The sequence below is a fragment of the Melanerpes formicivorus genome, unplaced genomic scaffold (genome assembly GCF_026170545.1).
Source record: "Melanerpes formicivorus ecotype bairdi unplaced genomic scaffold, bMelFor1.0.p_v2 SCAF_35, whole genome shotgun sequence".
Classification (NCBI taxonomy): domain Eukaryota; kingdom Metazoa; phylum Chordata; class Aves; order Piciformes; family Picidae; genus Melanerpes; species Melanerpes formicivorus.
Window position 1 is genome coordinate 2667247 of NW_027142387.1, and position 15546 is coordinate 2682792.

The 15546-nt window shown below is 40.1% G+C and overlaps 1 protein-coding gene across 6 annotated transcripts in view; it reads right to left on the minus strand.

Moving 5' to 3' along the window:
- CDK13 (cyclin dependent kinase 13) overlaps positions 1 to 15546 on the minus strand; it is a 49351-nt gene that overhangs the window by 19913 nt on the left and 13892 nt on the right. For all 6 annotated transcript variants that reach the window (XM_068156849.1, XM_068156848.1, XM_068156845.1 and 3 more), the window contains exons 3-6: positions 13969 to 14139; positions 13536 to 13675; positions 11491 to 11661; positions 933 to 1122 (exon numbers count right to left, since the gene is read on the minus strand). In XM_068156849.1, coding sequence (XP_068012950.1) covers positions 933 to 1122; positions 11491 to 11661; positions 13536 to 13675; positions 13969 to 14139 — 672 coding nt within the window. The remainder of the gene's footprint in view (positions 1 to 932; positions 1123 to 11490; positions 11662 to 13535; positions 13676 to 13968; positions 14140 to 15546) is intronic.

A 15546-nucleotide genomic window follows, 5' to 3' on the forward strand; every position in this document is an offset into this window, starting at 1 on the left:
TAGGGCCCTACAAAAAGATACTCTTGATCCATTTTGCCTGGTATCTCATCTCCAATGGTATTAGAAGATTTTTAAAGAGAACATGTGAACCTGATAAGTCTGGGGCTCATTTTCCTCTTACTTAAGCATCACCCATAATCGTTGCATTCAAGACGCTACAGCAGGAGCTTTCTTGTGCATTCCCTTTAGCAAGATCCTGCCACTGGTCTCATCTTTCTGAATTTCCTGATAGAAAAACCTCCTGTGACAACAGATCCCAAAATCTGACTTCATGTTCTGTAAAGATACTCTTTTTTGTTGCTATAAACCTCACTCTTACAGTTTCTCCCTGGTTTTAGTACTGATGGATTTGATCTGTACAGAAGTCATGAGCTATCTTCACACAGGCTTTTTATCTCCTGCTGTTGCACATTACTTACTAGTTTGATTTATAACTACAAGTGGTTAAAAAATTAAGAAACAAATTCTTCTCCCCATTTGATTATGACTATAACATGTTTGAACATGCCTGATCAAATATTCTTTCAAAACATTAGCTTGTCTGATGAAGACGAGGATCAGGATTACATCACAAAGAACCAGCCTAGCCACAATTCAGCTTGAAACGAGATGGCAAAAAGAATACACATCAAACACTTATGTCCTAAAATTCTGTTTTAATATATTGGAACTGGAATAAATTCCCCCCCATACTTTCAGCTAAAACATTCATGTTTTAATCCTGCTGGTTTAACACAGACAAGTTTAACAAACAATTGTAGGATCCAGTATTAAGCAGTAAAATTTCCAGATTAATATTTTACAATTGATTTTAAAGAAATTAGGCAATCTATAAAAGTGTTCTGCTAATGACTTAAAGCAAGTGAACTGTGAAGATTAAAAGATGTTAGTACATGAAGAATTTTTTTACATACTTTAAGTAATATCCATACCTATTATTTAGTAGAATATTTGAACATTTGATATCTCTGTGCAAAAAGTTCTTCTTATGGCAATAGGCCAAGCCCTCCATCAGCTGTCTCATGAAAGACTTAATATGATTTTCATTGAAATGAACCAAACCAGATTCCAGCAGTCCCATCAAGTCATGGTCCATATATTCAAATACCAGGTAAAATGCACCTAGGAAAATAAAGTGAAAGGGAAAGAAAGAGAAAAAAAGTAAACAGCAGTCCAAAGCATTGCTGCTCCCTAATTTCATAAATTAGAAATACTTTTCACACAACTGTTTACACTTTCTGCAATATTTAGAGCTGTATCTCAAGCCCAGTAACAGCAATGAAATACAGTGCAGTAAGAAGTTTGCATTGCATTGCTTTTTCCACATAAATATTTGTGAAAGCAAACATAATGCTACCACATGGTACCTTAACCTAGATGGCTCTCAATCTCTACACAATTCAATTAGGACAGACTGGGTTAATATTCCCCATGTAAAGTTTGAGGAGAAATCCAGAAACAAAATATGAATGGCATTAGTTCATCTGCCATGTTTTGGTGATTGGGGTTTTTTAAGTATTCAGTGTGAAACTGGGTCAGAAATAAGCCCGCCCTTCTCAAACTAAAAATACTTAAGGCAAGACAACATGAGAAAGCAGAGCTAACCTACTGGCAAGAGCAGCTCTGCAAAGACCAAATTTATATTCCAAGTTGCCATATATATACACTAAGCACAACAGAACTTAGTTTTATCTCAGATTACCCTGCATAATTCCACAAATCAAGCTGTTACAGTCAAAGCTCTTTGCTGTACCAGTATTCTCAAACAGGAAGTGTGCTGAGTGCCTCAGAAGCAGCATTAACCCATCTCCAACGTATCCACTCCAGTAACATGGTTTTTAGTACTTAATTTTTCCCTTTCTTCTTAACCCTGTGGCACAGTCCCTGCAGTCCACTGGTGGCAATGCAGAAACCACATTCGAGTGGGTCTGTCTGCCTCCTGCTTTCAAACGTTTCCCCCAAAGAGATTTCAAAGCCAGCACTCCAAATTACAAATAGCTTCAGTGTCTTAAGGATTCTAGCTCCTAAAGAAGAAGTGTCAATTCAGAAGCTACTGAAAGTCTTGGAGCAATAATGAGAAGTCAGTTTGTCAGAACATACACAGATGCCATGGCCAAGTTCTAATGAACCAACTTGTTTTCTTGCATCATAGCTGAAAAGGGAGGAAAGAGTGCTAATCCATCTACTATTAACAAACAAACAAAAAAAAAAAGGATTACTCATACAGTTAAACTTGTAACAGATCTGCCCAGCAGCAAAACCACAGGCCACTGCATAAGGCAACAGCATTAACTGGTTTATATGAGGTCCTTTTGTCCTGCTGTATGTTATATAGTGGATCAAAATACCACTCATAAAAATAATCCTGATGGTGTGTTCAGAGGAGGTAGAGCAGAAGATGAATCAAGCAAGTACAACTTCCTCCCATCACTTCAAAAGGAACAAGTATTCAGGAGCCATGAAGTACTCAAAAGTCTGCTGAGTTACTGTTTCAATAACTGAGTTCACCAATGCAGCTCACCAGCTCAGCATGGTAGAAGTACAGAGGCTCCTAAGCTTGGTCTTTCAAGACAAGCTAGCTAGCAATCTCCTATAAGGTCTACCTCACTTGCAACTACTGAAGTATGAACCATGACACATTTTAAAATGCCTTGAAATAAAACACCTGATACTAATGCTGCAGTGCCAGAGTAATCTAGATATGCCCTTCAGAGGATGTCACATTAACAAAATTGAGGATTGGTGACCTTGGTACCTTCTTGCTCTGGAACACAAAGCAAAGTTAACCCTGTCATGGCAGCAGGCCACACTGTGTATACATGACAAAATCTGCAAAGGGTCAGTAGGGTCGAAGATCTGTTTAGTGTGAACAGCTGAACACAGTCATCTTGTTTACATGCAAAGTAGGCTCCATGCCTAGAGCAATATCCTACTCTGCTACTAGCTCCCAGGATTTTTCACCACTATTCATAATCAGCAATCACAATACCCTTATGCAAAAAGGAAAGCTGACAACAATAGAGACAGTTTACAGAAGAGAGTAGTACCTTGGAGATGACATCTGATTATTTATATTCCTTGCAACTCTCATTAAAAAATATACCTGAGAATGGTGTTAGTGATAGATGTTCCTTCTGTATCACAGCAAGAGCAAATGCATGGGTCTACTTCATTTGTGCATTACTACCTATTTACTACCTACATATTATACAAAGATAGAATTTGTTCTAAAAACTGTCAAAGCTGAATCTTCTTGGCTGGTTATGAGGAACTATTACAATTAGTCTACTAGCCTTGGCAATCTAACCATTAAATCTTGATTTTCAGTATCACTTGAACTATATTTAGAATGTTTGTAGCTGTAAAATAAGGTATAAAGTGAAATTGAAGTGAAACTTCTGTTAGTTTATTCCTCAACAAACCTACAGAGATCTACAGACTTTTTCTGATAGAGACCTAGTGCTTTAGTCAACACAACAGTTACATTATTCCATTTGATAATTTCAAATCTGCCTTTCACTGGCTGGGGGGATCTGATCCTTCCTAACAAGGACAGAAGATACAGATATTCAGGATATAGAAAACAGTCACAGAAGACTTCATAAGTGAACCACACACAATCTGTTTATGACAGCAAAGTCTGAGCTCTAGTTTACATCCTTCAATTCAATCAAAACAAGTACCACACAAATATCCATCCACAGAAAGGATAATATAACAAGCAGTAAAGGAGCTCTCCTTTGTAAGGCCAAGGCATTCAATAACTTGGAGGTTACATTTTAAAATTACCCTTTGTTTCACGATAGTTTAGCCCAATATCTGCATTTCTGGAAGCAGTGTCCTAACACCTAAAGCTCTGTTAGAGTAATGAACATGCAATTCAGATGAACCCAAAGTTATTTATTTAACATTACTCCTCTTCCTGATGCCATGTTAAAGACCTGCACTTCCCAATACGTACTTGTGGGGTGGAAGGCAGCTTGCAGTTAATTTCTACATGATACCACAAAGCACTGGTGGGGGGAGTCACACCTTGGGAGCCCATTTCCTTTGCTAATAGCACACCACTCATCTCCATTTCTTCATGTACTGAGATAATAAGAATCCTTAACGTCATGGCGTGTCCACAGAGCTGCTTCTGAATATTGGTTAAGAGATGGCAGCTGAATCTGTTATGGCATGACAGTAAACAATGACGACTCACAGGGATGGAAACTATCCTCATCCTACTCCTTTTGTTCCCACTTAGAAAAACTCATCTTTTTAATCATTTTCCCAGTTAAAATTGGTAAGGGTCAGAAAGGGAGACACTGGCTGAGACTAATGAAAAGATTAACACATTTCCTCTTCTTGTTCATGTATCTGAAGTAATAGAGCTCTATCAGTTTTCTTATCCATAACACACCATTAATTGGGGTATGATGCTGTAAGGCTATGCATACAAAATGGAGAACTCAACAAAACACAGTACTGATGATCTAGAAAAGCCAAAGGATTTTCTGAGGGGCTAAATCACCAAACAAACATACTGTGCATTTTTGTGACACAGGCAGGCTCGGGACTTTTTTGGACTGTCAAACTACACAGATCGAACCAAAGAGAGACATCAAGTGACACATTTGTTGCCAAAGTAAGATACAACTGCTTTAGACTAGGGGGCAAGGAGGGAGGGAGGGAGAGAGCAGCATGGGATAATAATCCAAAAGCCTACATAGATGACACCCCTTTAACAAATTTTACCAAATTTTCCAAATATGTTTGTTAAGAAAGGTGTTTGGGCCTTCTCAAAATATCTGATTATATATAGATCAGAAGAATCAGGAGACCAGATGTGAATTAAAGTGTGCACATAATAAGGGAGTCCTTGCATAAATGCATTACAATAGTATCTTGAAGTACAAAAATGCTTTACAAAAAAGAATCCCTCTGAACCAAATTTTATCAAACAGAACTGGAAAACTACAATCTCTGATTCATAATAAAAAAATTCTCTTATTTTGCCAAAATGTGGACCAAGTTGAAAATCCACACAATTAAGTCCTCACTCATTCCAGACCAGAGTCCAGCACAGCACACACACAAAGGGGAAGCACCACTTCAGCAGTCATGTCACTCCTGATAACTTAGATGTAGCACAGAAAGTCTTTGGGTTAAAAGCTTCTATCAGCTCTTTTGGAAGCAGTGAGGCAAGCTATAGACCATGAGAAGTGTCTGAAATTCAGTGCAGTTTGGTTTTATTCAGCTTCCCAGGAAACCCAGATAAAGCTAGCTATGACACAAGTAGAGAAGGAGCCCTGAAGTGCTCCAATGACTATGACTGCTGCCACACTCCTTCCAAACCAAAACCTTTCAGAATAAGTATTCCTTTACAGCTGTGAGAAAGTAACCTGCTAGTCCTATGAGACAGTACCACAGAGTAGTGTCCTTCTGATATATGTACTATAAATACCATCTTCATGCCTGAAAAGGTTTCATAATTTGTACTGCAACATCAGTTGAAAACAATTGAAAGTAAACTTAGATCTTAAAATCAATTAGACACACACATTCCAAACAGACATTCTACACAAAGAACAAAAAAACACACATCTGTTTTGAGTCTCCCATGCCAAGTCTGACACCCTCCCCCTTGGGTTACCAGTTAAAAATGCCTTCCCCAGTCCAAAGGCAGAAGAGAGATCAGTCAGCACACCTATGATTTTAAATTCACAGCAACAAAACCTAAGGCAGGCACTCTCCAGTGTTTAGTAAAAACACACTGTGGCAGTCCTGTAGCTAGCATTTGCAAACAGCTTCTAGCTGTTAAAGATCCACCTGAGAAGTAAAGGACCATCTCAGGGGACCAAAGAAAGAGACACCTACATCAAGAGACTCGCTCAGAAAACAAACCAGAGCTGATAAAAGCCTAAAGAAAAAGGGGCTTTTATCTAACAATTCACTTTATAATTGATGAAGTGGCTCAATTAACTTAGCTTATGAGGTGTATAGATTTGAATATACCTACGAAATAGTTGTTTTCAACTTCTTTTTTAAATCTTGTTATCTTCAATTACTGTTGCACAGGGAATGTCACACAAACTTTCTCAGAGAAAAAAGCCCAACCACTGACAAGAGAAGATGAAGAGCTTCTGCAAAGCACAATCCTCCTGGGTCCAAATGGATGTGAACTGAAGTCTATGAACACCAACTCAAATTTATTTACAATACCATCAAACAAATAAAAAGGGAAAGCAAAGGAAAGTTTAGTTGTCAGTAGACTTGGTCATAAGCACCAACAATGTCAGGCTGTTTTTACTACTGTCACCAACTGACAGCCACAATTGCTCATGCACTAGCTCACTAGAAGAAAACACCTTCAACAAAAATAACCAGAGCTCTGAGATTTTTGGGGGAAAAAAAATAATGGAAACCATAGCTCATCAGTGCTATCAAGTCAAATGAGGCTCTACGTCTCAAGAGAAGCAGAAGAGGTTTTTAAACAAGTCTGCTGAACATACTGTTGAGTCAGCTGTTATGCAGACATACACGCACAAGACAAAAATGCAAACTGAGTCATGTGTTCCCATCTCCAAGCTTGTGTGTTCATCTACCTGCCTCTGATAGGAGAGAAATACACAAAATGGATGCTCCACCTCACCACACCCAACATCTATCTATTACCTGGCAGGATCACGCCTCAGAGTCACAAACTGCACTGGGTTGGAAGGAATCTGCAAAGGTAATTTTGTCCAGGGACACCTCCGACTAGAGCAGGCTGGCCAGGGCCACATCAAGTCTGATCTTGAATGTCTCCAGGGATGAGGCCTCAACCATGTCCCTGGGCAACCTGTTCAAGTGTTTTACCACTCTCACAGTAAGGAACTTCCTCCTTACATCCAACCTAAATCTATCCTGATCCAGCTTAAAACTATTGCCCCTCCTCCTTTTGCTACAAGCCCTTCTAAACAGTCCTTCCCCAGCCTTCCTGTAGGTCCCTTTCAGATAGCTGTAAGGTGTCTCCAGAGCCTTCTCTTTTCCTGGCTCTTTCAGCCTGTCTTTACAGCAGAGGTGCTCCAGCTCCCTGATCATCTTTGTGGCCCTTCTCTGGACCCATTCCAGGAGGTCCGTGTCTCTCTTCTGTATGGCTGCTCTCAATGTCATCATTCCCCAGCCTGTATTGATCTTGAGGGCTGCCTCAATCTAGGTGAAGGACCTTGCATTTTGCCTTATTGAAGCTCAGGAGATTAGTAATTAATAGTCACTAAAGTTCTTCTCCAACTTTACAATCAAGCATGTCTGGTGCGTAATAAAGACTGCAGAGTTAAAAACTCCAGATTTTCAGTATACCAGACCCATGTATCACCCAGACAATTGTCTACGCGCCAAATCTTTTCAAACAACTGTACCATATGATGGAAATAGACTTACAACATGTGTAATCTTGCAACTTCAGTGTGTTACATCTAACAGTTGGGCAGCCAAGAGGGCCAATGGCATCCTAGCCTGCATCAAGAACAGTGTGGCCAGCAGGAGCAGGGAGGTCATTCTGCCCCTGTACACTGCACTGGTTAGGCCGCACCTTGAGTACTGTGTCCAGTTCTGGGCCCCTCAGTTTAGAAAGGATGTTGACTTGCTGGAATGTGTCCACAGAAGGGCAACAAAGTTGGTGAGGGGTTTGGAACACAAGCCCTATGAGGGAGCTGGGGTTGCTTAGCCTGGAGAGAAGGAGGCTCAGGGGTGACCTTATTGCTCTCTACAACTACCTGAAGGGAAGTTGTAGACAGTCAGATGTTGGTCTCTTCTCCCAGGCAGCCAGTACCAGAACAAGAGGACACAGTCTCAGGCTGCACCAGGGGAGGTTTAGGCTGGATGTTAGGAAGAAGTTCTATACAGAGAGAGTGATTGCCCATTGGAATGGGCTGCCCGGGGAGGTGGTGGAGTCACCATCATTGGAGGTGTTCAGGGGGAGACTTGATAGGGTGCTTGGTGCCATGGTTTAGTTGTTTAGGTGGGTTGGATTGGTTGATGGGTTGGACACGATGATCTTGAAGGCCTCTTCCAACCTGGTCTATTCTATTCTATTCTATAATAAACAAAATCTACTAAAGGTGTTCCTATTGATAAGCTTATACCCTGAAGTGCCCAGGATAAAATACAGATATACTTTTCTAGTATTTTGAAAAGTAAAATGCTGTTGAAAATGCTGAGCTACGACAGATATTCAAAAGTTTGGAAGATATAGAACTATGTCGTATCAGAGCACGTAGCACAGCTCAAAGTACCAGGACAAAGTTGTATATCATAAGCCATTGCTTTCTTATTGCCATCTTTAAAAACATCCTTAAAAAGTACTGTACAAAGCATGCCCAATGTTTACTGAGACCCAACCAAAACCACCACCATCTTAAATGAATAAGCAGAAAAGCAATAGGTCAGGATATAACAGTCAGCATTAACCACAAAATTAATGAGTAAAGTTAACTATGTGTCAGCAGAAATGTTCACATTCCTGCCTTTACAAACGGGATATCAGCAGGATTACGTAAGAGTTCTATTCCAAAGTTAAGCATATAACACAAATTAAGCACAAGCCCATTCATTGGAAGGCAAAAAACTTTGCTTCTACTGTAAGCTCTGCCTAAGACATCACTACCACTTTTAGAATGGCTCCATCTTAAGCCAATCAGCCTACTTTGTGCTTGCAATGATTTTCTGTGAAAATTACCTAACTTCCTCCCACTTGCATTCATTCCCTGCATAGACTACAATTTGGCCACATCTCAGCTATAAATCCCCATCTCACAAGCAACTACTCATTAGAGAAATACATAATAATAATAAACCAGGTTGGAAGAGACCTTCAAGATCATCGTGTCCAACCCATCAACCAATCCAACCCACCTAAACAACTAAACCATGACACCAAGCACCCTATCAAGTCTCCTCCTGAACACCTCCAGCAATGGTGACTCCACCACCTCCCTGGGCAGCCCATTCCAATGGGCAATCACTCACTCTGTATAGAACTTCTTCCTAACATCCAACCTAAACCTCCCCTGGTGCAGCCTGAGACTGTGTCCTCTTGTTCTGGTACTGGCTGCCTGGGAGAAGAGACCAACATCCGACTGTCTACAACCTCCCTTCAGGTAGTTGTAGACAGCAATAAGGTCACCCCTGAGCCTCCTTCTCTCCAGGCTAAGCAACCCCAGCTCCCTCAGTCTCTCCTCATAGGGCTTGTGTTCCAAACTCCTCACCAACTTCGTTGCCCTTCTCTGGACACGCTCCAGCAAGTCAACATCCTTTCTAAACTGAGGGGCCCAGAACTGGACACAGTGCTCGAGGTGTGGCCTAACCAGTGCTGAGTACAGGGGGAGAATGACCTCCCTGGTCCTGCTGGCCACACTGTTCCTGATGCAGGCCAGGATGCCACTGGCCCTCTTTGCTGCCTGGGCACACTGCAGGCTCATGTTCAGCCTACCATCAACCAGCACCCCCGGGTCCCTCTCTGCCTGGCCACTCTCCAGCCACTCTGACCCCAGCCTGTAGCTCTGCATGGGGTTGTTGTGGCCAATGTGCAGAATCTGGCACTTGGATGTGTTAAATTTCATGCCGTTGGACTCTGCCCATCTGGTCCAGCCTGTTGAGGTCCCTCTGCAGAGCCTCTCTACCCTCCAGCAGATCAACTCCTGCCCCCAGCTTGGTGTCATCCTCAAATTTACTGATGATCGACTCAATGCCCTCATCCAGATCCTCAATAAAGATGTTAAAGAGCACAGGGCCCAGCACTGATCCTTGGGGCACACCACTAGTGACTGGCTGCCAGCTGGATGTGGCACCATTCACCACCACTCTCTGGGCTCGGCCCTCCAGCCAGTTCCTAATCCAATGCAGTGTGCTCCCATCCAAGCTACGATACACTGAAATTAAACAAACAAACAAACAAAAACCCAACACCCAAAAGCAACCAATAAACTTCTATCTTTTTAATGACAAATCTTAATGGGACAGTCTGATTATCATTCTAATGCTTTCAAGAGACTATGAGAAACTAGTTTTATTCTACCATCACTAGAAAAGCCCCTTCCCTTGCAAATTTTCTGAAAATGTGTTTGTTTTAACAAGCTGTTCAGTAAGAATGAGAAACTAAATGAAAAGCAGTATCAAAAGGACAAATGCAGACTTGGACTAAAAAGAAGTATTGAAATTAATGAGACACAGTTGGAAGTACACAAAAAATTTTGTACAATTCAGTCCTAGATGCATGAAACAGAAAGAGAGAAAATTAATTGAGTCATTAAGTATTAATTCATGGCTCAGTGTAGTCCCATTAGCCAAAGAGGTTAGACCTAATTAAAACTCAGTACAAGATTCACATGAAAAGCCTAAACCTGCTGTTGCAGACTCTCAGGAATCAAAATGGGTGCTGACCACTGAACCTGCACATCTCTAGAGAAACTCTTTTGCTAGGTGTTTCCTACTTTGAAACACAATGAAAGCAGCATATCAGTGCTGTACAGCCTTCAAGGTATTACACTTTCTGAAGACACTAGGAAAATAAAACAACAACTAATTCCTGCTTCGTTTTGCCAGCCATCTCCTGACTCATCCCAACCCCACTTGTATTTCTGCTGGCATGCAGCACTTCCTGCCCACACTGATGCTGGGCATGCCAGCTCGAAAACCAGGGAGAGAAAACACAGGTACCACATTCCAAACACTCTCCTCAGCCAAACCATGTATCAAACTGCCCACCGGACACTAAAATAACCCTGATAGGTTGACAAGACTTAGACCTAAAAGGAAAAGGCTTCCAAACACAAAACAATCACCCCAACAACAAAAGTATAAAGCAGCAACACCACACAATTTTCACACTGCTTGCTGGATTCCCTAAGCTGAGGAGGTTGCAGTAACTCAAACACACCAGATTTAACACTTAGTGAACAGAAACAGTAAAAATCTGTATGCCTTCTATTTGGAGAAAACCACCGTCACCACAAAAATCTTGCTGTTCATTCTTTTCTTTCATCCTTCTTCTAGACATCAAGACACAGAAGCAAATTATGAAAAAAAGTAAATGAATGACAATTCAAAGGAAACCAAGGCCTACAATGAAAAACATCTCCTCAGCACTGAGCCTACCATATTCTAGGATACAAGAAAACACTATGAGGAAAATAAGGCTAAAAAAAGCTCACAATTAAGAGTTTCCTACTGTTGCTGGCATCCCTAATCCATGTCAAGGAGTCAAACATCTGTCCTCTCTAGCATTAACTGGAATCAAGTAATACATTTTTTTATCCCACAAAATATTTGCAAAAATATTTCTATAAGCAAAAGGCATAGCTGAGTTAAATAAAAAACTTCTAATAGCAATTAAATCTAAATTAAAATCCCTAGTCAAGCATCAAAACCTGCAAACACTCTCTAGTGAAGCTTAACTTCAAATCCAGAATAGCAGCCTACTGCATTAAGGGGCAAGAAGAGCTTTTCCCACACTATTGTATGTACCTTTGTCCTTTTTGAAGTCCAAAGCATCCTCTTTATCTGTCACTATTTCCTTCATGTTGATAATGCTTTGGTGATTAAGCTGTCGAAGAATCTTAATCTCTCGGATAGCTGTAATTGGAAACCCTTCCTTTTCATTATCCAGGCGAACTTTCTTTAGTGCCACCATTTCCCCTAGGAGAAAATGTAAATAAAAACATTAAGATTAGCAACCAAAACAGTAGGATTTAAAACTGGGCTTGCTTTCAAAACCCTTCTCATTTGTTACCGTTTCTGAATGGACCAGGCAGTATGTTGAATGGAAACACAATTAACCAGTCTTGGGAAACTATGACACAGAGAAGCAAAACTGTGACAATTTTCAGTCGCCCACTGTAAGGCCTGTCTTCTCTTTCCAGCATTCCTGAAATTCCACACCAGGGCTATCAGGAAACCTACACAGAACAGTGATTATCAACAGAGGCCTGTGTCTGCTCTGGATCTCTTACTGCTACACATACATCTAGCCAGAACTACTACACAGTTCAAGATATGAGGCAGATAAGCACAGATTTCTCAACTTCAATATACTTTCTATAAGCAGAAGCGTCACTACTACATTGACACTGAGGATGTATTTTCCTTATTATTTTAGTGCAGGCTTGTGGGTCAGATGAAGCTGGATTCTGTAAAATAGCAGCAGCAGCATCTACTCATGATGAAGGATATTTAAAATCTGTATGGCAGCTGAAGCATTTTGGTCTCAGAAGCTTATTGCTGTGTCTGGGAAGTTTATTGAGAGCACACACATCTCTGTCAGCTCTAAAGAAGCTTACACTACACCAGTGTATGTGATACCTGCACAACAGATTGCATTCCAGTATGACACCATCCACTTGCTCTGGAAACCCATTGCACAGCTTGTTATAAGGTATCTCAAAGGCCACAATGCCACTCTTTTCAGAGTTTGAATCCAAAGCTAGTGGAAGGTTTGATGTAATTGTATGGACCCATTCAATACAGACAGCAACAACTCTGCTGGAGATTAAGAAATGACTGCCATTATGACAGGAATAAATATTTAAATGTGCAAGGACAGAACCCCAGGAGAGCAGGAAGAAGCTCCTAATGATGACTTGCAGTGCTTCCCAAGGTAGAGGTAAAAAAACAAACAAAACAAACCACCAATCAGTGACAGCTCAACTTTGAGCTCACCTTGAAGTTTACAATCTGTGACAAGGACAGGGAAAGAGTGAAGAAGAAATTATTACACTGTTCACTCTTCTGGAGATCAGAAAGAAAAGAACTGAGGCTGATATGTGATTCTATGTATGTCAGTTACTGCTGAAGTTGAAAATTATCCATCATTCAACGCATGTACAAATAAGCCAGAAGGGCAAGCAGCCACAGAAAGACCCACTAACTGAACACAAAATGATCCAGCAACACACAGCCCTTATGAAGAATCAGTTTCACTACAATATCTATTCAGAAGCAGTGTCAAGCACTGCTTGCTCATTTGACCAATAGTTCAACATGAAATTTAAAGACTCTGTCACTGTTGTAAAGCCAGCTACACTGCAAGAAAAACAGCCAACATACAACAATGCAGAGATGTGCTGCACAGAGGCAGATTCTTCTCCTGCCACTGGCTGGTGGCTATTGGAGTATGGAGAAGAAAAACGGCTAAACCTCACCCTTACATCCCTTCACAAACTTCATTATTCTTTGTCAACCTGCCTAGGTGCCATTTGGTCTCCCCAGAGTATTTACCTTCTCTTTTTCACTAGCTCACCAGTACACAATGTCCAAACTCAAGAAATAAGAATCAGAAAACAAGACTACTCAGTTGTTTTCAGCCACAACTTCATAAGTAAATCATTTTCCAAGGAGCAAAAGACAATTTCTGATTAAAAAAATGCTTGATTCAAAATTCAACAACACAACCAACAACTAAAAACCTTTCATGCATTGTATGGCAGAAATGCACACATTTTACTCACTACAAAAACAAACCAAAACTATCCTGTTCAGAATTGTGTGATCAGATTTAACTTTTTGGAACTTACCTGTGTCTTTATCTCTGGCTTTGTACACCTGCCCGTAAGTTCCTTCCCCAATAATACCAATGATGTCAAATTTATCCACACAGCGCTTTCCCCAGTCTATTTCTTTTTCTTTTGTTTCACCATGTCGTGGTCCACATATTCTAAAAAACAAGCAGCCTTTCTAAGAATACAACTAATACATCTAAGGATTTTCTGGACTTTGAAAGAAACAAAACCAAAAACCAGCACTATATATTTATGAAACGTTATTAGATAACTGCCTGCCTAGTATGAGGTGGCAATAAACCAAGCAGTTTGATTCAAGCCTCATTAATGATAAAAAATTCATTAAAAGCAGAAATAAATATATTCTTTTAGGAAAACAAAAAGTATTTAAAAAGGAAATATGACTTCTACTAGCTTGATAAGCTTTAAAAATGTCTAATCATCATACTTTGGTCTTCTCTTGCTGTGTAATGGAACTGGTGGTTTCTTTTCTTCAGGGCTTTTAGATAAGTCAGCTCCTCCAGGCAACTCAGGTGGAAGAGGCAAGTCTGCAAGCAGATGGCGAAGTTTCTTCTCTGTTTCTTTAGTTGACTTCACTGAAACATTTTCTCGCAAAGTACTAAAAAAGACACAATTTTTCTAGTAAGTTGAACATAGCTGAATTATATTAACATACAAAAAGGAATACCTATAGGAATGTTGGGGTGGGTTTAAATACATTTTAGGCTGTCAACACATCAACATTTGCAATCTCTGCTCTTAGAATTTGCAGGACTTTGATTTATTCTTTAGAAGATGCATGGCTAACTACCAAAAGTCCACTGAAACCCTAAAATCAGAACTTTTTGGTGAAAGCCGAGGTTAAACAACACAGCAAGCCTTACCAGGCCAGACTTTCTTCCCACACAACTTTCTTCCCAAGCTTACATGGCCTAGATGATTCAGGATCTGCCAGACAATGGAAGTGCAGTAGTCAAATCTGTAGTTTGACATCTCATATTAAAAAAAACAACCCACAATCCTATTCTTTATAAGGTTGATCTCCAGAAATAATGAGTTTTGGGGTTACAGTAACACTGCAGGGCATTAAGAAGTAGTCCACACGACCTTGTTTAAAGATGCCAATCTCACACACTTGCCAAAACACTTTATATTCAACACCCTTCTAGTGACCTGCATGCAAATCACGTGGGGGAAAAAAAAAGATTAAAAATTGACTATGCGTTTTTCTGCCATGGGTTACTGATATCTGATCATTTTTTAATCATCAACCATAATTAGATAACAGATACCAACAGTCAGTCACTTCTTGAGAAAAATACCCCCAACATGTACAGCAATGTATTCCTCTAACAGTTACTACACACAATAATGCTAGAGACACTCTTTCAATTCTAATGAGGAAATTCTTGCTGCAGGATGTTTTTTCAAAGGCATGGTTCCATTTCACTAGGGCTTTCTTTACTTTAGCTAGTTGTGCAGTTACTGCATATCCAGCAATTTGAAAGCCACAACCATCTCTCAACAAGAAAACTTTCTGTAATGCTTTGAGGGGACATTTTCCAAAACAACTGCATTTTGCCAAATAACACTCTTCTACTGTCAGCTTCCCTCTCTTTTCTGAAGTTCTACTGCAATTTTTTACCTGATTAGTTTCACAGATAAAGCAGGATCTTCTATAAATTTAAAGAATTTGCTATCTTCTGTCATGGAGAATTCATATATTCTTTCTTACATTAATTGAAATTAGCAATCTTTGTACATTTTTTTTTAAGCATTCTAGTGTTTTATGTATGTCTATGCTTCCCCATTGCAACAGAACACGTGAATGTCTTCCACCACTTCTCCAGCCTGCCACTGCCTGAATTTAAAGAGGCACCTCAAGGAAGCCTTTACTACCCTCATCTCAGATCTAATGGTTAACATGCCAGAAAGAACAAACCACCTTTGAACAGCTCATGTTAATTATCACAGTAAAGAAAAATTCTTCATTTTCAAGTTCACATACTTGTATTTCTCTCAAGAT